The 23,805-nt window shown below is 43.5% G+C and overlaps 2 protein-coding genes across 2 annotated transcripts; both read right to left on the bottom strand.

The window, feature by feature from the left end:
* Window positions 1-2,062: 2,062 nt before the first annotated feature.
* Window positions 2,063-18,420, bottom strand: oatx (organic anion transporter X). The gene is made up of 16 exons (XM_085174938.1): window positions 16,409-18,420; window positions 16,089-16,226; window positions 15,816-15,983; window positions 15,608-15,681; window positions 15,402-15,531; window positions 15,194-15,297; window positions 14,963-15,117; window positions 14,718-14,886; window positions 14,499-14,622; window positions 14,312-14,427; window positions 14,098-14,152; window positions 13,815-13,974; window positions 12,952-13,060; window positions 10,046-10,124; window positions 9,835-9,962; window positions 2,063-3,282 (listed from the first exon to the last, which is right to left on the bottom strand). The coding sequence occupies exons 2-16, from the start codon at window positions 16,113-16,115 to the stop codon at window positions 3,195-3,197; spliced, it is 1,686 nt and encodes a 561-aa protein (XP_085031064.1). The 5' UTR covers window positions 16,116-16,226; window positions 16,409-18,420; the 3' UTR covers window positions 2,063-3,194.
* Window positions 18,421-18,533: 113 nt separating this feature from the next.
* LOC146510704 (deoxycytidine kinase 2-like) lies at window positions 18,534-22,695 on the bottom strand. Its single transcript, XM_085174940.1, has 8 exons — window positions 22,461-22,695; window positions 21,091-21,209; window positions 20,910-20,993; window positions 20,713-20,822; window positions 20,312-20,459; window positions 20,079-20,194; window positions 19,900-19,999; window positions 18,534-18,862 (listed from the first exon to the last, which is right to left on the bottom strand). The coding sequence occupies exons 1-8, from the start codon at window positions 22,567-22,569 to the stop codon at window positions 18,836-18,838; spliced, it is 813 nt and encodes a 270-aa protein (XP_085031066.1). The 5' UTR covers window positions 22,570-22,695; the 3' UTR covers window positions 18,534-18,835.
* Between the last annotated feature and the right edge of the window lie 1,110 nt (window positions 22,696-23,805).

Raw genomic sequence — 23,805 nt, forward strand, 5'->3', positions numbered from 1 at the left:
GAGAAACGTTTCGTCACTCATCCAAGTTCACGATGAAGGTGAAACCTGTGGTACACAGCTGATTATTAGAGATAGGTTGACCATATTTAAGATTGAAGCATTCATTAATGGCAGGACTTCTTTGAGCAGTTTTGTAGGAATGGGGTCTAAAAGACACGTTGATGGTTTGGAGGAAGTAATTATTGAAGTTAACTCAGAAAGATCAATTGGAGAAAAAGAGTCTAAATGAGCACTGATGGTACTGAAAGCAGCTGTTGATAATATTACATCTGTGAGATGATTATGAGTCATTTTTTCTCTAATGGTTCCCCAAAAGTTGATTCTGTTCATCTGGACGTTTTCAGTGGGAGAAATGTTTCGTCATCATCCAGGTGACGTCTTCAGTCTCAGCTGACTGCAGGTTTCAATCTTATAAACAGCACATTTCCAAAATGACTGAAACCAGCACCACTGATGGAACAAAGGGCTGGGAGGTCGGTTCCTTGATCATTAGTATGCAAACTCTCATGACCATTGATCAACAACCACTGATCAATGGCCATGAGTACCATTCACCCACAATAATTATTTTATCTGAGCTGAGCACTAAATCAGATAAAAAGTCTGAGAAATCAGACAGAAACTGTGTAAAGCCCAGGTGGACAATAAATGATAACGAATACGACTGGTTTTTGAGTTTTACAGCTGGGATGGACAAGGCTAAGCATCAGGCTTTCAAATGAGTTAAACGTCTGTCTGGGTGTTTGGTTGATTGATAGGCTGGTGTGGAATTATTCTAACAGCAGTTGCCTCAAGGCGCTTTATATTGTACAGTAGACCCTACAATAATAGATACAGAGAAAAACCCAACAATCAAATAACCCCTATGAACAAGCACTTTGGCAACAGTGGGAAGGAAAAACTCCCTTTTAACAGGAAGAAACCTCCGGCAGAACCAGGCTCAGGGAGGGGCGGGGCCATCTGCTGTGATTGGTTGGGGTGAGAGAAGGAAGACAGGATAAAGACATGCTGTGGAAGAGAGACAGAGGTTAATAACAGATATGATTCAATGCAGAGAGGTCTGTTAACACATAGTGAGTGAGAAAGGTGACTGGAAAGGAAAAACTCAATGCATCATGGGAATCCCCGGCAGCCTACGTCTATTGCAGCATAACTAAGGGAGGATTCAGGGTCACCTGGTCCAGCCCTAACTATATGCTTTAGCAAAAAGGAAAGTTTTAAGCCTAATCTTAAAAGTAGAGATAGTGTCTGTCTCCTGAATCCAAACTGGAAGCTGGTTCCACAGAAGAGGGGCCTGAAAACTGAAGGCTCTGCCTCCCATTCTACTTTTAAATACTCTAGGAACAACAAGTAGGCCTGCAGAGCGAGAGCGAAGTGCTCTAATAGGGTGATATGGTACTACAAGGTCATTAAGATAAGATGGGGCCTGATTATTTAAGACCTTGTATGTGAGGAGCAGGATTTTGAATTCTGGATTTAACAGGAAGCCAAAACAGGAGAAATCTGCTCTCTCTTTCTAGTCCCTGTCAGGACTCTTGCTGCAGCATTTTGGCTAGGTGATCGTCTGATTGTTGGGGTTTTCTCTGTATATTGTATTTACTGTACAGTATAAAGTTTGTTGAGGCGACTGTTGTTCTTATTTGGCACTTTCTAAATGAAAATGAGTTGAATTTAATTTAACAAAAGGAAGACGAAGGCAAAGGTAAGGTAGGAAAGGAGAGAGAGAAGGGTTAAGCAAAAGAAGGCAGCAAGAAAAAGAAAAAACAAAGTCACGTGTATTCGTTACATTCAGCTGCTGTAGGGAGGAGCCACAAAGAAGAGCCTCTTCATCTCAACCTGGCCACACGTCGCTGATGAAAGATAAGAACAGCACTAAAAACGTGTTTTTGTTTGTTTAGTATGGTTTTGTTTTGGGTTTTTTTTTCACAGCCTTGTGCCTCAAACGCCTTCGACGCTTATTCCCCTCCGATGTTGACGGTGGATCAAGGAGACCAGCGCACGCAGGCCCAGATGTCTTCATTGGCTGTCTCTCACCCTTTACCCGCCCCTGCTGCTCGTCATGTGTTTCTTTGGTGTTTTTTCTGTTCTCAAACTGATCTCCCTGTTGGAGCTCAGTCTGGGAGGAGTTATTTTTTCTCCTTGTCTTTCCTCATGTGGTGCATTTTACATTGTTATACCTCTCTGACCTGTCTTCCCCATGTGATGTTTGTGTCATGTATGTATGGTCGGAGGGTAAGATGGCGCCGCCATTGCGTGCAATAGGTCGGCAGCCTTATGAAATTATGGCTAATTATGAAATTTCCCCTTGCGGGACTAATAAAGGTGTCTTATCTTATCTTTATCAAGCCTAAGCTTTTAAAACAGCTGCAGACAGTCTGAAAGTAATCTGATTACATTCGATTATGATTTCACACATTGAGATTCAGCCAGTACACTTTTAAAAGGTACAGTTTGAATTTTAATGTCTCTGGAAACCACCTGACTCAGTCTCAGGGGGTCTGACCAACACCCCCACCACCCTCATCACCTGCCTGTTGCACACTTTTCAGGGGTGTTTTGTCCAGTCAGGTTAAACTCAATGAATGTCACGGTTTGACGTCTTCATGGACACTTTGCTCTTTGTTTACCTGTTGCCATGCTGACCTGTGCTATCACAGCTCCACTGATGATGGCTTTTGTGGTTGTAGCTCAGGAAGTAGAGCAGGTCATCAACTAATTAGGAGGTTGGTGTGTTGATCTTTGATTGCTCAAGTCTGCATGCCAAGAGTGGATCAAACGGACCTTTTTTAGTAAAGTAGTAAAACCTTTATCCTACCCAGCAGTGCTGGTGTACAAAGCTGGCAGCTTTCTTCTTGAGTGTCAGCTAATCAATATTCTTATATTAAATTTATATTGATGAGGAAGAGCTTCCCACACAGGAGCTCATTCCTGAAGCCTGATAGTCAAAACTCAGGAGCAGATTAACATCTTTATTAATGATGGTTCAATACAACAATAATGAGAGTGTTATTAATTATTGATCATCATCACTGTCTGCTGTTCTGATCTGATCAATTACATGAGATCAATCAATAATCACCAGTTAATTTACTCTAGATATCTTCATTGGTCTGTATCTTAAAAACACCTGATTGGTCAACAGTCAGTCCCCTTTTGATTGGTCCTGATGGTGTGATGTGGCAGCGTCTTGTTGGTCAGAGCGCATTGAGGCCACTTTCTTCTGCTTCCCTGAGCTCCTTTAAAGCCACGCTCTCCTGCTGTGAGGGGCTGCGTCTGCCAGACCTTTACAAAGACAGACATGTGATTACTCATCTTTAATTATCAGGTGATTGATCAGTCTATGAGAGAGCAACAGTAGGATGTTAGCATCGCAGCTAGTGATGCTAACACAGCCACTGAAGCTAATTTAGGTACCAGAACTGGAATGTACTTTTTCACACAAGTTTGTGTTAATAATGGAGTAAATGGAGAGAGATGGTCCTTTGGGTTTGAAAACTCATCAGATTGACCTCTATCATTGCGTCCCTAACCTAACCTGTTCCACAGGGCTCCGTTTTGGGTCCATTATTGTTTTCTTTTCACATGCTTCCTTTAGCTGGCATCATTCAATCTTTTAGTGACATTATTTCGTATCATTTCTATCCCGATGACATTCAGCTGCATATGTCCTTTAAGCCTCATCAGCTGGGTAGGTTGTCCAATCTAGCCTAGCGCTTAACCCAGGTTTCTGATTGGCTTTCTAGCAACTACTGTTTCTTTCATTTAAGGAACATTCTGAAGACCAAAGGGGGCGGAGCCTTTAAGTCTGTGGAACAGTCTACCACCACAACTACGTTTGGTTGACAATGTGGATTCTTTTAAAAAGCAGTTAAAACTTTTCTGTTTAAACAGGCCTTCTGTTGATCAATGCTTGTTTTGTTTGTTTAAGCTTACATTTTTATCTGCGTGTAACCTTTTGTATTGTCTGTGTCACAACCGGCCCCCGCCTTAATATCAACATTTAATGTTAGTGTGGCCCACGAGTTTGATATGTAAGACAGTTTACAGTGTTGTGTGTGGAGCTGAACGAACCTACCAATCACGGTGGGATATGGATCTCGGGGGCGGGACATCGGCGGGACTTGATGCAAGCAGGGAAACATTTCTCATTGAGTGAAAGTTACAACAGCGTTGCCCTGGACTGTTTTCTGTGCCTGGCTGACTGCCTCATTTCAGCACACGCGGACATTCGCCCCGGCGTGCTGCCTTCACAACACTTCAAAAATGTTGTTTTTTAAGTTGCTGCCCGGCGGGACATTATACATATATATATTTATACAAGTAAGCTGCGCCATAAAAGAAAAGTAAGGATGCAGCCTAATTTACTCTGCAGTCACATAGCGACACGGTAACCCGGACTAATTATAGGGTCGCACCGTAATGTGTGGGTCGATGTTTTTTATTTACATCACTCTGTTTACATTGCCTCACACATGAACATTACATATATTGCAATATAATGTAATGTAATGTAAAAGTAGTCAAAACAAATAACATCAACAACAGCTGATGTTATTTGTTATGTGTCAGTGTCATTTCTGCTTCTTTCTCCTGTAACAACAGGATAACCGTCCATGAGCAGCCTTTTTTGCGCTCGCTATCATGTAGTTGCCCTCTGTGTCTCCCTTTGTGTTTATATTGTGATGTTAGTTCTGCTGGCCTGCGTGTTTTCCTCACCCCGTCATGTGTTGCTCCTTCTTCTCTCTCCCCCTCCAGGTTGCCTCTGTGTACGTGTTGTGTTGAAGGTTTGTGTCTGGTGTCAGCACTTTGTGTCTTTCCCGTCCTGTCACGTGTAATTATCCTCAGCTGTGATGTGCTTCCACTTCACTCATTACCTTCTGTGTATTTATGTCAAAGCCTCCCTCTCTTCCGTGTCGCATCATCCCTCATAGCTGTGTGTGATTCTCCCTGTGTCTCCTTGTGCACATTATAATAGTTTTTCCCAGTTTAGTTGTGTAATGTTTGTATGATCTGTCTCCATAAAAGCTGTGCTTTTGAGTTTAAGTTCCATTCCTGTGAGTTTGCGTTTAGGTCCATTCCTGCCTGCCACGCAGCCCAAACATGACAGAAAGGTTGGTGATGAGCACCAACAATTTCAGGAAAAGTGGGAAATGCAATGTTTCTTTGAGCACAGGGGCAACCCGACGTGTCTTATTTGCACAGAGAAAGTTGCGCTGCACAAGAAATACAGTTTGTCATCACACAACTAGACATGCTGAGGTGGATGCAAATACCAGGGAGATGAGAGAGCGAACCGGGTTGCCAGTCTTAAAACAGATCTACTGAGGCAGCAAGATTTCTTCAAGAAAGCAACCAAAGAGAATAATGCAGCAGTCGAAGCCACGTGGTTAGTGAGATGTTTGGTGAAGCAGGAAAGCCATTCACAGAAGGGGGATTTGTCTAAAAGTGCATATTGCAGGCTGCAAATATAGTCTGTCCGGGTAAGAAAGGTCAGTTTAGCAACATCAGCCTTTCTGCCAACACCGCAGCAGATCGCATTTCTGACCTGTCAAGTGACATTTATGACCAACTGTGTGAGAAAGCCAAATGTTTCAGTGTATACTCAGTCGCTCTTGATGAGACCACAGACATCACCGACACTGCCCAGCTCCCAATGTATGTCCGTGGTGTTGATGACAGTTTTGAAGTGATGGAGGAGCTGCTCACAGTAATTCCAATGCATGGCCAGACCACCGCTCAGCAGATATTTACAAGCTGTGTGATGCCATTGAGAATGTTGGTTTGCCATGGAAGAGGTTTGTTGGAATAACAACAGATGGAGCGCCATCAATGACAGGGAGGAAAAATGGACTGGTGGCACTTCAACTAAAACTAGAAGAGTTAAAACTGTTGTGAAATGCATCAACCAAATCAGATCCAGGGGCTTACAGCACCGAAGATCCCGTGCTTTTTTAGAGGAAATGGAGTCAGAATATGGGGATGTGCTCGACTTCACTGAGGTACGTTGGCTCAGCAGGGCAAACGTATTGAAGAGATTTTTTGAGTTGAGAGCAGAAGTGAAGCCTTCATGGAGAAGGATGGAGTTGGTGTTCCTGTACTAACTGATCCCAAATGGCTCATGGACTTGTTGATATAACACATGAGCTTAATGTACTGAACAAGACGTTACAAGGCCAGGGGCAACTTGTCAGTGCTGCCTATGACAACGTGAGAGCATTCTCCACAAACCTGCGCTCTGGAAAGCTCAGCTCTCTCAGACAAACCTTTGCCATTTCCCAGCATGCAAGGCACTCGTGGATGCAGGAAAAAAAGTATGTTGATGTCATTTTGGCTACAGGAGGAATCGCAGATTTGCAGACTTCAAGACGAACAGAGCCACCTTTCACATTTTTGCAGACCCCTTCTCCTTTGATGTGCAAGATGCTTCTTCTGTGCTTCAAATGGAGCTCATTGAGCTGCAGTGCAACTCTGAACTCAAAGCAAAGTTCAGGGAGGTGAGTGGAAAAACAGCTTGGGCAGTTTTTGAGAGGATTGAGCCCTAGTTTCCCTCGGCTTTCCTGAATGTTCAAGCGGACCATGTGCCTTTTTGGGAGCACATACTTGTGCGAAAAGCTCTTCTCCACCTTGGACTTCAATAAGTCCAAGTACAGGTCCAGAACTACCGATGATCATCTTCAAGACATACTGAAGGTCTCAGCTGCTTCCTCCCTCAGGCCAAATCTGGCTCGGCTATGCAAAGCGCTGCCAGGTCTCTAGCAGCCAGGAGTAGGCGAGAGAAGCCAGAAGAGCAGTTCATGTTCTCCATGTTCCATCCATACAAAATACAACGACTAGTGACATAAATGGTTTAATTACTTTTTTCTTGATGTTGGCCCTGGCTTGGCTAAAGAAACTTTAAAAACTGGACACCCTCCTAAAACTATTACTGTAGCAAACTCAATGTTAATGAGGGGTGTAGATGAAGAGGAAATTATTGATATAGTTAAATCTTTTAACTCCAAGAAATCGACTGTGGTGGTATTAATATGGACTTTATTAAAGTACATTAATTAAAGATATTATTGGATGTATTGTGAAACCATTTACCTACATTTGTAATCTGTCATTACAAAGTGGTTTATTCCCTGATAAGATGATGCAAAGGTAGTATATAATATATAAAGCTGGAGATAAACATCTTCTCACAAACTATCGGCCCATCTCTCTACTACTGCAGTTCTCTAAGATACTGGAAAAATATTTTACAATAGACTATATGACTTTATCAAAAAAAACAATGTACTATATGAACAGCAGTATGGATTTAGACCCTAAAGGACCACAACACGTGCCTTAATGGAGTTTATATATACATTTGATACCGTTGATCACCATCTTTAACTTAAACGATGTACATGTGGGGTCAGTGGGGGGCTTTATCATGGGTTACCTTAAAAACCGTAAACAATTTACCCAAATAAATGCCATAAAGTCAAAACTGTGTGCGGGGTTCCACAAGGATCAGTTTCGGGGCCGCTGCTATTCATATTGTACATTAAAATTTAAACTTTTTCAAACTATGCAAAACTGCAGAATATTTTTAAATATTATATTATAAACTATAAAAATCCAGGCCAGGAAAATCTGCTTCATGTTTTTCTGTTTTATTCTCAGTGACTTTGACACAAAGGCCTCTGCTGTGACGCTCACGCCTCTGATGAAGTCTCACAGTATCAGTGCTGATAAATGATCAGAATTATAATATTTCTGACTGTCTGAGCCAAAACTGAATCAAATCAAATAGCTTATAGAAATCAGTGATGGTACCCAGCCCCAGTGAGCAGCCTAGGCCTGACAGAGTGGATGTAGCCGTGGGTGATAAGAAAAGATGAAAAGAACGATTGATGGCATTTTTGTTAAGTTAAGGCCTGATCCGTCTGAAATTCATAGCCAGCTCTGACACGGAGCCATCAGCCTCTGAACGCTGAAAAGCAGCAGTGTGTCCAGAAACACTTTATATGCTGCAATAAATGCCCAAGTGCCCCCCCCCCCCCCCCCCCCCCCCGCTGCCTTTCAGCAAACAGGTCGTCAGAGGAGCCGATGTGATCATTAAGTTTAACATTTTCTACAATACTGCCAAAGAGAGCCAAAGAGCTTTAAGCACGAGCACTTTTTAACTTATCTTTCTGGTAGAAATGTGCTCCAAATAAAGAACTTTGTGTTGACAAGATTGTTAGTGAATCATTTATAAATCAATATTGTCTGTATGGACAGCAATTCCCCCCAATAAAGTGCACATGTAAAACTGCGCCTAAGAAAAAAGTTAGGCGCACCAGTGCAACCGTGGCGAGCCCTGATTCTGCAAAAGAGAGTAATGATAAATAAAACTACTTCAAGAGAACCATCAAATTCACCTTTTGGCAAATTAGATATTCTCAGATTTAAAGATTCGGTCGACCTCAGAACTGCACAGTGTACAAAGCAGCAAATAAGTCTTTGCCCCACAATGAGACCAAATACTCCTGAGAGGAAGGACAAATGTACAATATCACAGTCAGAGGAGTTCGTGTGTGCAACACCTGTACAGGTGAGATCAAGAAAGTACATAAAACTCACACGCCTGTTTAAAACCAATAAACTGCATGAATATAGGAAATCTTCCCGTCAGTGACTGAGTCGTCTCATTGCGTCCTCATCATAGATCATCAGAGTACTCCAGGATTAAGTGTTCATTCAGGAGTTTGTCACATGTATGTGAAATAAGCTCAGAGATCAAGTTAAACACAGGGTGCTTAGTTTATCTAAACATGTAGTTTGTTGTTGTTTACGTGCTGAAAGTTGTTTTATTTGTGTATGTTCGTGTGTTACACTTGTACGGATGGATCCATTAATGTTAATTATGGATTTGAAAGCAATGAAATTTGAAATAACGGGTGGGAACAGGAAACGTGTAAACTTCATCCTTTTATGTGCAGACATAGATACATGAAAACTTTGTTTTTTCTCTTGTTATTTCACTTATATCTGCATGTCTGAAATAATAATTCTGTGTTCAGGAGACGGTTAAAGAACTGTTAATGCAAACATGTGAATACAGCAGATATAGAAGACTGAAGGATTGGTCCTGGTTCCTGTGACTCAGTGTTTGAGTTTGTGATTTATTTTGGGTTTATGACGTGATTTAAGTTCTAGTTCTGTCACCTTTAAGTACATTTCTATGTTTCTAGTTCTGTGGTTAATCTTAGCTCCCTTCTGTCAGAGTAAATTGTTAAATGTTGCCATTGTTGCACTGAAATGTGTAAACCGTGCCTTAAACTGCAGGGTTAGATATTCTCCTGTTCGTCCCGACACATCGATGATGCTGGAGGAGGTAATCAGCTGTAGCTGTTTAACTACAGGCACATTCTGAGGGATGGTCACTCCCAGCTATTGAGGGGCTCGCCTGTGCTTGTATATGGTGAACCATTAAAGTTAAGCCGTATACGAGTGTGGGGAGATGGCCTTTGGATAACCAGGAAATGTGGTTAACAGTTGTGAGCATATATTGTGTGGCAGGAAGACACACAGACACTGATGTTGTTCAGATATGCCTGCTCAGGAATGTCACATGTAGTTGTAAAATACTCATGAGTAACTAATAACTAATGAGTAACATGTAACTAATAAAAGCAGCCTGCAGAGGGAAGCTAGTTGAAGCAGTTCGGAGGCAGCTACTTCCCTTGGGGCAAGTGCAACAATGAGCGCTGTGCGATCTCGTTCCTGAGTGTCTGTTTATCCAGCAGTGTCAGAAATATGTCCCTGACACTTTCTGTGATCCCTGAAGCTGGTAAAGCTAGCAGATAGCCGGTAGCTTACCACTTGTCCTCCACGTCCTCGATGGTGTCAGGCAGCGGCACGTTGAGCGTCTCTGGCAGGAAGCAGGCGAAGCAGCCGGCGAGCACGGCGGAGCCACCGTATACCAAGCTGGGCAGAGCAGGGAGTACCTGGAAAATGTCGTCCCATCAGTAAAGTGTTTGCCTGTATTGATGACCTCGATCATATTCAAAGGTTAGATTAGTGACATTACTTCATCTAGGATGAGGACGGCGGGCGCCGCCATGCTGCCAGTTCTTGCCATGGTGGAGACGAAGCCCATTCCCGTCTGCCTGAAAGCACAGGCACACATCACATGATCTAAATTACGTTTGACATAAAACAATGCAAACAGGAAATGACATGATGTAGCAAGGAAACAAATCATTTAGCTTATCAGAGTAAGAAGAATTCTGATAAGCTTCTTATGTTTGGCATTATGCTAGCAGAGGAGAGTCGTCTTCACGCACCGAGGTTAATTATGGAGGTCCACGCGGTCCTGAGCCTCACCACCGGGGTTTGTTCACCCGTGTAAGCTAATGTTAGCTCTGCTCCATGCTAATCCCAAAAGCTAACCAGCATTAGCCGTTGGTAATTAAATGGTAAATGGTAAATGGTCTGTATTTGTATAGCGCTTTACTTGGTCCTAAGGACCCCAAAGCTCTTTACACTATACACAATCATCCACCCATTCACACACACATTCACACACTGGCGATGGCAAGCTACATTGTAGCCACAGCCACCCTGGGGCGCACTGACAGCTCAGTGCACTCATCTTTAACGTGCTGATGTTTATTTTTAACCAATCGCCACGCAGATAGTGTGAAAACGTTTATATAAAGTTTGTGATTGAACAGGCTGCAACACTTACGCCCGTGTTCTCATTATTAAAGCAACTCTACCCTCCAGAAAAAACAACAATAAACTAAACAGCAAACAAACATGTAACTTCATAAAAACCACATTCATTTAAAAAGAGAGTTACACATCTTCATACTCATTACTCGTTTAAGCCCAACAACAGAAACACATTTTGTCTGATTCCTGCACTGAAAGAACAAACAAAACAAACTTTATACACAGTTTAGACGGAGTCATTTTCACTGTGCTTTAGAGATAATAACTCATTTAATTTTCATAATGTGGACTATAGAAACAGTGTAATCATTTGTATTGCACTTCTTTGTAACATAACTTTGAATTATTATTCAAAATGTCAAAGTTCCACACAGTAAGAAAAATAAGGAAGCATAGGTCGGCATTAAATAATAATAAAACAACAGTGCTCTCCCCCCGTCAGCTGGTAATTTAGTTTGTAGAGTGCAAGGCAACATGTCTGAAGGTTCTCATCAGGTCATCGCAGAACTCGGAAAGAAAAGCATCTGGACTTCTTTAAGTTGCTTGAAGCTTCTTCAGTTCTCAGATGAAATGTTGGAGAATCCCAGTTTTTAAGTGTCCCCTGTGATGGCCCTGGACCCACTATTGATCATGTGCCTCATTAGTCAAGGCAGGGGTCGGCAGCGTGCGGCCCTTTAGTCGTTATACTGCGGCTCCGTGGTTCGGGAAAATAAATTGTAAAAGTATTTATCTGAAGTGTATTTTATTTGTGTTCTTTTTTTAACTTGTAGTTCTAAATTGGAAGATTATCGTGATCTTGAAATATAAAAATAAAACGATATTTTATTATTTTTCATCGCTCAAAATAAGAGTCACACTCGCAGAAGCTGGTATACCTGCCGAAACGCCGCGCATTTATCGAGGTAGCCCAAGTATGTGGAAATGTAAGAAAAGAAAAATATCTGAAGAAAATAGAACATTTAATGATGCCTGGGCAGATTTATTTGCTTTTACTTCTGACGAGAACGGCCTACCAGTGTGCCGAATTTGTAAATGGTAAATGGCATGTATTTGTTCAGAGGTTCAGGAGTAGAAGTCCCATTGAAAAGTGCTATAAATGCAATCCATCATTATTATTGTTATTATTATTATTGTTGTTGTTGTTGTTGTTGTTGTTATTATTATTATTATTATTATTATTGTTATTGTTATTATTGTTGTTATTATTATTATTATTATTATTATTATTATTATTATTGTTGTTGTTGTTATTATTGTTATTATTGTTATTATTATTATTATTATAATTATTATTGTTATTATTATTATTATTATTATTATTGTTATTATTATTATTGTTATTATTATTATTATTATTATTATTATTATTATTATTATTATTATTGTTGTTGTTGTTGTTGTTGTTATTGTTATTACTATTATTATTATTATTGTTGCAGCTGGTTTTATTTCCAGCACACAGTCCGACACACAACAGCAGAGAGAGCGCTGACTTTAAGGCAGGTGTGACCACCTCTCTTGCAGCAGCACTGCAGACCACGCCCCACCACACACATTAACCAGGCAAAATAAATATTTATGCAGGTATTTTGCAAATATTTATTATTCATTTTTTAGGAGCATAGTGCTTTTTTCCAATTATTTTTAAAATTCAGGTCAAAGCCCAAAGAGGAAATAAGGATGACGGCTCAGTCTTTGTTTGCTACATGGTTATTGAAGTTCATCTTTTTAATTAATTTAAAAGAGACCTTCCCCTGGATGTTTTTCAGGTTCAAATGTGTTCATTACATAAATAAAATGTCATTTTTTTTGTAGCACTTCATGGATTTTATAAGCAACACACTATAGTTGTTTATACAAAGCATAACGGTAAAAAACACTGTGTGCAGTGTTATCTTCGTTTTAGATGTCAACAAGTATTTGCGGCTCCCAGTTTTCTTTTCCGAGTAAACCGGGTCCAAAAGGCTCTTTGGGTGTTAAAGCTCGCTGACCCCTGAGTCAAGGTGTGGAAAAGGGTGTGGGTCATTTTTAGCAGAGGTTGTGAGACCCTGCCTCATCCCATCAGTGAGTTATTGAGATGAGTCACATGACCCAGGCCTAGCTGCGATGTTTAGTATTCAGACCGGTGGTTATGAAGTCATCGGAACAGGAATATTACTCAAACTCATTAATCAGTTGTTTGATCCTGTAGATGTGTTTTTGTTAGGTAAAATAACATTATTTATTATTAAATATGAGCCATTGGTTTTATTTAATCACCTGATAACAGTTGGGTACAGCTCACCGGTGTACAGGTAAACGGTGGTGAAGGAGGCTGAGGTGAAAGCTTTACCCAGGCAGGCCAGCGTGGTCCTCAGAGTCTGCATGTCTGTGGGGTTAGAAACGGGATTGGGAATAGGACCAGGATCAGGATTTTGTTCAGGTTCACGATAGGACAGGATTAGGATTAAAGACCGAGATCAGTGCCAGAATCAAAGATTTGGATAGGAATTAGAATTAGTATTGAAATTAGAATTGGGATCATGGTCCACATTAGGATCGGGGTCAAAATCAAGACCCAGACTTCAATAGAGATTGGGACTTAGATCAGGACAAAGATCAGAATCCAAAATTAGACTCTGGGTCAGGTTCATATTCAGGATCAGAAATAGGATCAGGACCAGGATCAGAATCTGAACTGAAATCAGAGTCAGCATTAGGATTGTGACTTGGATCCGAATTAAGATCAGGGTCATGATCAAATCCAGGGAATAGGAATGGATCGGGGTTATGTTCATATCAGGGTCGAATCACGATTCCAGTTCAGATTGGGTCAGAATCCAGGACCGTGATTTGAATTAGGATTCTTTTAAAAAAATCAAATTGGAATTAGAATCGGGATCTAAAGTAGAATCAGGAAGAGGGCAGTATCACAATCGGGATTAAGATTACAGTTCAGATTGCATCAGGATCAGATTCTGGATCAGGATCAGATTTGGGATCACAATCCTAAATCAGTGTTATGATAAATTTGGGGATATGGAATAGGATCTAAATTAAGATTGTGATCAGAATACGGATTGGGATCAGTTAGGGTTAGGGTCTCAAATAGATTCAGGATCGGGATCGGGATTAGGATGTACCTGTGGGGACAAAGATGTTGGCAAAGATGATGGCGGCAGAGAAGAAGAGACAAACTGCCTGAGAGACCCGCCTCCCCAGGTAACTGAGTATTCCCAATGCAAACAGTTTGGCGGGAATATCTACAGCTCCAAAGATGATCTGCATCAGGTAAATACTCACCTGCAACAACAAACAACCAATAGGAAGGAAGCACAGTAGATCCAACCAATAGGATGGGAGAAGAAGTTTAAACAGGTGTACTGAAACTTCAGCAGGTAAGTAGGAAGGTATCGGGTTGCTCACCCCAAACTTCTGGAGGTCCATCGCCAGGCCATAGAATGCAAAACTAGTAGAGAACCTGCACAGAGGTGAGTGCACAGGTTTACAGGTGGATACAGGAGCGTCATTTTATTTCATAAAAAAACATAAAACAGATAGAAGAAGCAGGTAAATGGGTAAACAGGTAAACAAGTAAGCAGGTGAGACAGGTGAGCATATGAGCAGGTGTATGTCTGACCAGACGGCCATCAGACAAATGGAGATGCGTCTCATCCCCGGGGTCCTCAGCAGGTCGAACATCGTGAACGTTGAATGAGCCGACTCGATCTCTTTGTTCATGTGAGAGTGGAGCACCTGCAGTCACATGGTACAGAGCTCAGCATCTGATTGGACAAATTGCACTTTTACACAGGTGGCCAGGTTACCTCAACAGTGATCTTATCGATCATCTCTGATTTCCCGTTGATCCGAGCAACTCGGTGAAGACTCTTCAATGCGTCCTCAGAGCGCTGGTTCAAAACAAGCCATCGAGCTGACTCTGCGTACCACCTGACCAATCAGAGCACAGAGAGAACTACCTGACCAATCGGAGAGCAGAGAGAAACACCTGACCAATCACTGTCTTTTTTTTAAGTCTGACTGACCAGCTGTAGGCGAAGAACAGGAAGTGAGGTGCACAGACAACCACCTGCAGCTTCCTCCAGTCTCTCAGCCAATACGCGAGCCCGGCCAGGACCATTTGACCAAAGGTGAAGAAGAAGGAACTGAGCGGGCCGACTACTGTCCTCGTCTTGGTTGGGATCCACTCAACCTCTGAGGAGACACTCAGTTAGGAAGACAGACAAGTGCCCAGGTGGACAGGTAAATAGGGAACCAGGTAGACGGGTACTTAGGGAAACTCCGTTGATGATGACCCCAGACACCGCCATCCCACTCAGAAACCTGAAGATGCAGTAGGTGGAGTATGTGGGGGAAAGGGCGGAGCTACAGCCAAGCACAGCAATTTGCAGGTATGACCAAATCAGAATGGACCGCCTCCCAAACCTGAGAGATAGACAGAAGGGGTCTGATTGCACTGCTAACCTGAGACAATGAACAGGTATACACAGGTAACTCTCACCTGTCAGATAAGCTGCCGTAGACTATGGCTCCCGTTAAAACTCCACCCATATAAATGGTTTGAATCATTTGTTTGAGAGGACGGAGGGAGCAGACCAGACTCCACTGTGACACACACAGGTGAGAGATTGATAGGTAAGAGACAGGTGACCTCATTAACATATCTGTGGCAATGCGCGCTAATAGGCTCGCCGTGTGCCTGCCGCTACCTCGGAGACGGTGGTGGCGAGAAAGTCTGATTGCTCAAAGGTCCATCCGTCAATGCAGTCTTCGGTCTCTAGGTGGCTAACATTAGTGGAACTGTTAGCAGCTAACAGCTGCCACTGAGGATTCGCATACCTGGACAACAGGTGCAACAGGAAATGATGTGACGGTTAATTATTTAAACAACTGAGGAGAAGGAAGGAATCCTTACCTCCTGCAGCGGGCCAGTCTATTTCCTGAAGAATCAGGAGGGATAAAGATTTTCAGCAGCTGCTTCTCATCCACCTGAAACAACCAATCACATTCATCCATCCAGATTTATTGATTTAAGGAAGTAAAATTGAGAAAACTAAAGAACTGGGATCATAGTGCCTGCACTAAAATGCCCAGACAGGTAGACAGTCAGGCTGACAGGTCACCTGGTGAAGGTGCGACAGGTTGCTCAAGCTGTGATTGGCTGGTATGCTGCAGTAGTGAGTGGGGACTCCAGAGACAAAGTTGTTTAGCAGGTTCTGACTCGCCATCAGCAAACCAGGTAAACTGATCAGGGTCACATGGATCCACTGGTACCTGCCAAACCCACCAATCTTGCCATAACAACAGGAAACACATTAACCCCAACCCTACACACCTGTATCACACACCTGGACAGTGAAGTTATTTCTTGTATAGGAGGAATTTAAGTGTCTCACCTCATCCAGCAGCTCAGCGAATCCCATCTCAGCAACAACAACAAATAGCAGCAGGTATCTTCAGGTGCTTCCAGGTGTTCTCAGGATCTGAACTTTTGTTCCATCAGAACAAACCTCACAAGAAACCAAACAGCAGACCTGAGCAGGTGTTTGGGTCAAAGGTCAAAGAGTGAAAAACATGAAAACAACTGCTCCGAGTTTCTTCTCGAGTCTAAAATTGTGAAATATTTGCATGGAGTCTGGTAAGAGCTCTTAAAGGATTACAGTCTGCAGCTGAGGAGAATGCAGAGGCAGAAAGAGGATTTACTCAGAGTACTTACAGAGGCTGCCGGACGGCCCGCTGACGGAGGGGCGACTGACGGAGCAGGCAGAAGACAGACTGAGAGGAAATGAGTGACTGGACATTAATCAGTGACTTTAGGACACTGTGTATTTTCCTAACTTTGTGTTAATGTTTGTGAGACACTGGCGACACCGACAAGGTCACCACCAGCATCACCACCAACCAAACAGCCACCTTCAGCAGGGAGGAAACGATCACACTGTAGCACTCCATCAGAGAGAACTAATGCGGTCTGTGCTCTGACAGCGACCCGAGTATTTTAATAAAGAACAGGAAGACTGGAGCAGAAGATCAGGAACAGGAACATAATCATGTATCAGTAATAATAAGTTTGTATCTGAACGTCTCGAGAGAGAAAAACTTCATAGAACACAAAAATTAGACAACAATTAGAAGAATTAGACATTTAGATTTTCAAAATAAAATACTTTATTGTGGCTATCTTAGTCATACTGTTGTGATTTCAAAATAAAAGTCCATAACAGTTCATCAGGAAGTGTTCAAAACATCTGAAAACTGTGGAAACTTGTCCCCCCGTGGAGTCATCTGTTTTCATGTCCTCGCTCCTCACTGAGCTTCTCGCTGGAATTTGTCCAACAGTTTTTGTAAACAATCATCTCAGCAGGTTTCCGAATGGTGGTGGCAGCAACTCATGAACACGCTGTGACATGTGTGTCAGTGTCCCAATCAGGGCACAGCAGAGCAGGCGACTTTACAGTGTTTATGAAGCTGCAGAAAGACTGACACAGGTCAGAGGTCACAGCGTGAGATGTTTCTTCAGTCACACAAAAACTCTTGAAAAGCCTTAAAATGAAACAGTCAGTTTGCCACACCAGACTCCATTTAAAAACTGTCTGATTTTAGATTTTATTCAGGCTCACACTGCTCCTTCCTGTCAGTCTTAGTTCACATTCAGGCTCTGATCAAACAGACCAGACTCCATTTAAAATCTGTCTAATTTTAGACTTTGAATTGAAATTAAACTGAATTGTTCAGTTCATGTTTGGCTGTTTCTCTCTGTGACAAAGTTTCTCTTTGGAAATACAAAATGTCTCAAACATGAAACTGTTTCTACTGAGTTTCTACTGATCAACAAATCAACCAACCAATCATAAATCAGTCTGTGAGCTACGGGACAAAAGAAATGTTTAGTGAACATCCCAGTCTGTGTTCAGGTCATTAGTGAATCTGCCTTGTTCACGATGACTCGATGTTGTTCCCGTCACGCTTCGCTCTCAGTCGATCATTAAAGACCTCTGTAATCATTCATCACACTCAGTCTGAGTAACCCTCAGAGGTCAAAGGTCAGACAGGCCCTCCTCAGGGTGAACGTGTGCTTTTTGAACATCTGTATCAGTCTGAACACGGGTAACCTACACACCCCTCCAGGTACGCCTCACTCACAGCTGGAGCAGCTGTGACGTCTCGCGCTTAAATATCCGGTTGACCGCTGCAGAGTGGCGAGCGTTCAAGGCTGGCTAATCAATGACAGAGACAGCAGGTACCTGAAACCAGCTGATCACAGAGCAGCACCGATGCTCAGGTGTGCAACCAGAACGCTGAACATGGTGAACGTGAAACATACGTGTTCAGGTTCGTTTCCAGCAAGGAGCCCTGCTTTGACACCGTCACAGGTTTAACTGTGGCACGGCGTTTAAAGGAGCGTGCACAGCGCCATCCTGTGGCAGTACAAAACATGACGTCACCTGGTCGGCGCTAACTAACGACTGAACCAATAACTGAGAGGTAAATAAGAACTGTAGAGGCTCGTCGTTGTGTCTCTCTGATGCTGTCGGCGGTTTCTCGCTGTGGCGAGCTGCAGTGAAACACGTGAATCCACTCATTAGCTGTGATGTTCGGGTTTGTAGACGCTTTCTGAATGAAGCAGTGTGGAGGGGAGCCTGTTTGAGTCAGGTGACCCGCTGGTTAACCTGACTACACTGTCACGTCCTTTACCGCCACAAGACGGCGCTAAACATGCTCCAATAACTAGTTAGTTATTTCTTAAATCCAGCTTCACAGAGTTAAACCTCTGAGCTGTAAGTGAGCCTGAACACACACTTGTTTCACTGACATGTTGGACTTTGAAAGAACTCAGCGTGCTCATTCAGTTTGACTTTATTCACACAGAAACCAGAACACCAACGGTCCCTGAAGGCATCGTGGTGGCTTCAACAACACCTCACTGTCAGGACAAACAGGAATGATCAGACTGAAGGATAAATATGAAGTAAATATATCATGGTCACACACACACACACACACACACACACACACACACACACACACACACAGTTAAACTACAAAAATATAAAAACAAGTTAAAAAAAAAAAAAAATCCACATCAGTCGTCCAATCAGACGCGCCACCACTTCTCCCAGCAGCTCTTATTGGTGGATGAGCTTCACAGTGTGGTGAGAAACTCTCTGACCTGCAGATAAAAATTAAGTCCTGTTAACAGATTACAAAAGCCTTTCAAAATAAAAGCACCAGGTGAACGTTAAATGAATTAAATACAAGCACAGAAACATAAGCAGCACAAACATGAACAAACAGCCAAACATGGAAGACTCTGGCAGGTCAGAGTTCACAGTTTATTCAGTTAATTTCAGGAACGACGTTCAACAACAGATTAAACACATGTTAGGCGCGTTGCTTTATTTAAACAGGCACACGTCAGAATATAAAATACAGGAAAGACTGAGATTTCTATTAAGAATTAAGATACTGATGTTAAAAACACCAATAACAGCTTGACGGTGCCCGTTTCCTCTCATGGCGATCGTTGGGGGTGCGCTTCAGCAGGCCCGCTAGTTCAGAGACGCATCACCCCCCACTGGAACAGCTGCACCTGCAGCCTTTTATTCAGTGAATACAAGCACCACCCATTGTAACACCCACAAATGGTTAAAATCACTGTGTGTGTGTGTGTGTGTGTGTGTGTGTCTTCCTGCCACACAATATATGCTCACAACTGTTAACCACATTTCCTGGTTATCCAAAGGCCATCTCCCCACACCCGCATACAGCTTAACTTTAATGGTTCACCCTATGCAAGCACAGGCGAGCCCCTAAATGGCCGAGAGCAGACATCCTTCACAAGATGAGGAAACCAGAATCTCACATGAAACCTGCCTGCAGTTAAACAGCTACAGCTGATCACCTCCTCCAGCATCATCGATGTGTCGGGACGAACAGAAGAATATCTAACCCTGCAGTTTAAGGCACGGTTTACACATCTCAGTGCAACAATGGCAACATTTAACAATTTACTCTGACAGTGACGGGACTCCTGACAAACAGAGTCACTCGTTACACAGACGAGGAGTCAGTGACTTCTACATAAAAGCAAACAAGAAGTGGTTCATTGGTTGTTTGTAACCAAGAGAAGAAACAGAGCGTGTATGAAAAACAAATAAAACCACCATCATCAGAAGGAAAACCTTCCAAATAAAAGCTCAGACTGACCTTGTCGATGATGGCTTCCTGTTTGATGCGGTCGTTCTTGAAGTCGTCGTTGACGTCCAGGACGAGAACAGGAAGTTCGCTCAAATAATCAAAGTCCAACCTTAATGCAAACACAGGTTAAAAAGGCGCTCCTGAATGCACCGCTGAGGCTCTGAGCACGCTCAGTGGCGTATAGTTACCTGAGGTTCCTGTGGTAGAGCCAGGCTTCATGTTTGAAGTGCAGCTGCTCAAGGTACTCCAGAGGAATTTCCTGCTCTTCCTGCCGGCCGCGATGGAGCAGCCGCTGCATGCAGCGCTGGAAAACACACACACAAACACGGCACCTGAAGGCAACCGAAGGAAGGAGAGCCCATCACAGAGGGCGATGCGTTTACCCGGAGGCGGCAGGACAGGTTCTCCTGTACGTCTTTACCTGTGGCGGGGCTCTGAGGTAGATGATGGCGTCGAGAGCGAGGTCGGACTCAAACTGGTTCAGTAACCAGGTGTGCCAGTCCTGATACACGCTCCACTCCGTCTCTGACAGGTCGCCACTCTCAGACAGGTTTGACGCAAACACGTACCTGTACACACAGGAGTCACATGTCTACACACCTGTGTCTGTGTTTAATGCGTGCGAGTTACCTGTCAGGTGATCAGTGGTCATGAGAATTTACATAATTAAGATTAAGGAGCTGACCTCCCAGCCCATCGTTCCTTCAGTGGGCTGGTTTCAGTCATTATGTTTATAAGATTGAAACCTGCAGTCGGCTGAGACTGAAGACGTCACCTGATGAAACGTTTCTCCCACAAAACGCTACGTGTCAGGTAAGTTACCTGTCGGAGTAGACGGAGCGCTCATAGAACTGGACGGGGTTTTCTGCCTGCTGAAGTTTGATTGATGGAGGCTGAAGCTGAGCTCGGACTCTGCTCAGACACGCGTAGCTCTGCACACAGGTGAGACTCACTTGAGACAGGTGCACATAGTCTGACACACGGTGCTGCTGTGGTAGGGGATGAGCCAGGTGTGTTACCTGGAAGGTGTAGGACCAGCGGCTGGGTTTATCGTACAGCATCTGCAGCAGGTTTCCTCCACTCTTCTGAGATGAGCTCAGCTCCTGCAGGTAAACAAGCAGGTAAACAAGCAGGTAAACAAGCAGGTAAACAAGCAGGTAAATACAGGCTTTAGAGAATGTGTGCTGCATTCAGGCTCACCAGGTAAACGTCATCGCTGTCATTCTGCATGTTGCACCACTTGCCAATGGGTTCAGGGATGACCTCCCAGTCCTCTGATGCTGCCTGAAGGAGGCGCACAAACGTCGACTTTCCTGCAGCTGGAGGCACGGGTGAGACACACGGGTGAGACACACGGGTGAGACACAGAAATGTGACAGATCTCTGGTCCTGCCTGATTGGAGGAATCACACCTGTTCAGGTAACCCTGACATGACACAATCTCAGGTTTACTGTTCCACAAAGTGAGCCAAGTTAAACTGAGTCAGTTACCGTGGTAACATTAGCTCTGGTAACAACGACCCACTTCCTGTTATTCTTATTGAGCTGGCCTTTTCCCTCTTTGCCAGCTGGACCCAAGGCGGTGTGCAGTGTGGAGCTACTGATGCTCCACACACTTATACAGGAAATCAGCATTAATGCTGATGCAGTAGGACTTCCTGTGTGGGTGGGGCTTAGGAAAAGGACCGAAACAGCTGACTTTTGCAGGAAGTCATGTGACCGCAGGCTCAAGTAAAACCATGGCAACCATGAGCAGCTGATTCAACCTCTGTCTCTGCTCACACTCCTCACGCTGTCACCTGACCCCAACCTCAGTGATGAGGTCACGTCCTCGCTCTGGAGATCAAACTCTGACCTGAGACTGAAGACGTCACCTGATGATGACGAAACGTTTCTCCCACAAAACGCTGCGTCCAGATGAACAGAATCAACTTCTGGAGGTCTGACCTCCACTTGCAAACCTCCATCAGCCTGGCTCACATGAGCTCCGCCCACAGACTCCACATGACCAGCGTTCACCTTCAAACACCTGAAGGAGCAAGCTCCACCCAAATTTAAACCTCCGCCTTCTAACCCCAGCAGCACAGCTCCGTTAAAAACTGCTGATTATTGATCAAAGACAAGCAGCTTATAATCGAGTTCAAACAGCTGATGATCAATCGATTATCGTAAGAAGTCACTCGGATGATGATGGAAACGTCCAGATGATTACTGACTATAAACAGCTGGTTATCGATCATCAACAGCTGCTTATTGAACACAGGGCTGAGTATTGACTACAAACAATTGATTTGCGATATAAACAGCAATTGACCATGGACAGCTAATTGTGACTAGAAACAGCTGTTTATCGATCACAAACAGCTGATAATTGATGATAAGCGGGCGGTTTTGGCGCCACTTGTTTCCGTGAAGGCGGGAGGCTCACGGACTTACAGACCCGGGCCTGAGAGCTCGTTAACCGGCGGTCCGGGTCGGTGCCCCGGGTCCGTTTGCCCCGGTCGGTCCGGGTCAGTCGGGGTCCGTGAGCGTCCAGCCGGTCCGGGGGGCGCGCGCCCCGGTGAGCTCACCTATGTTTCCTTCGATGGAGATCTTCTTCTCCTTCCTTTGGCGGGAAAAGCTGCCGTTCAGCGGCGGGCTGCGGGGAGGGGGGCACGGCCTCTTCGGGGGGGTCGCCATGTTCACGGATCGATCGCTGATTATCGATTATTGCTCGCTGCTGTTTTGAAACCCACTGACCGGCGCGCGAGATGCTGCTCAAATTAAACTCCGCGCGCATACAGACTTCCGTTTCCGGGGGCGGAGTCACGCATGAGCAGAGGAGGAGGAGGAGGAGGCGGCCTGCGTCAGCGCTCGTGCAGACCTCCTTCATGTCCAACATCACACCTGCCTCACTCCACCTGCCTGGCTCTACCTTCTGTTACCTGTGTTCACAGCAGCCTTTCATCTCATCCACAGAGGAGAGAAACACAGCGGGTGGAAACAGTAGCGGTTTTTGAGCGGGGGGAGTCTCTGGCTGGCTGGAGCAGCATCTAATCACCAACCCGCAAAATAAAACAAACCAACAAACACGAAAACACCAGACATCATGATACAGACTTATAATTTGCACCGATGTTTTTTCGGAATTTTATACCGAAAAGTGAGCGCGAGAGCCCTCGGTGCGCCTGCGCGCTGCTGAAGTCAAAGTAAACTTTATTGTCATCTCCGCTACAGACAGTCCAGAGAGAGGAGATGACCAGGCTCCAGTTTCAGCAGTGCAAGTAAACAAACAATAAATATAAGAAGAGTAAGAGAATAAATATACACTTTAGGACCAGGAGTAAAGGGATCAATAACAATTTATAATTTATGATTTACAGTTTGAGGATTTAACCCTTTAAGACTGACCATAGAACCAAGTCCGCCAGAGCTTACTTTATATTTTTACATGGTGTAGTAATATTTCAAGTTGCTATACATCAATACAGCTCTTATAGCCCAAATTTTAATAATATGTCTGCATTAAGTCCATAGTAACTACATAAATTGCAAAAATGTGCAATAAACTACAAGAAAATTTTAAATTTTTTTTTTTTTTTTTTACATATATTTCTACTTGGAGAAATTTAAGAGGCTTATCCCTCAAAACTTTAAATACAAAAACGTTGCAAAAAATAGTTTACAACAACAGGACATTTATTTTGAGTGTCTTCATAGTTTTATTTTTGAGATACACCAATTTTTCATATACTGCAGAAAAAACGAAAAACAATCCTATAATGCAAATTTATAAAGAAAACAGCATGTGCATCAAAATAAACTATTTCCAGCAGTGCAATTTGAGTTCTAAGCATCCCAGAAACTATTCAGAAAAGCATAGAGTCAAACACCAGTAAAGGCTTATAAGGCCTACAAGTAAAAAACTACATTTTC

This window comes from Neolamprologus multifasciatus, chromosome 10 (assembly GCF_963576455.1).
Source record: "Neolamprologus multifasciatus chromosome 10, fNeoMul1.2, whole genome shotgun sequence".
NCBI lineage: Eukaryota > Metazoa > Chordata > Actinopteri > Cichliformes > Cichlidae > Neolamprologus > Neolamprologus multifasciatus.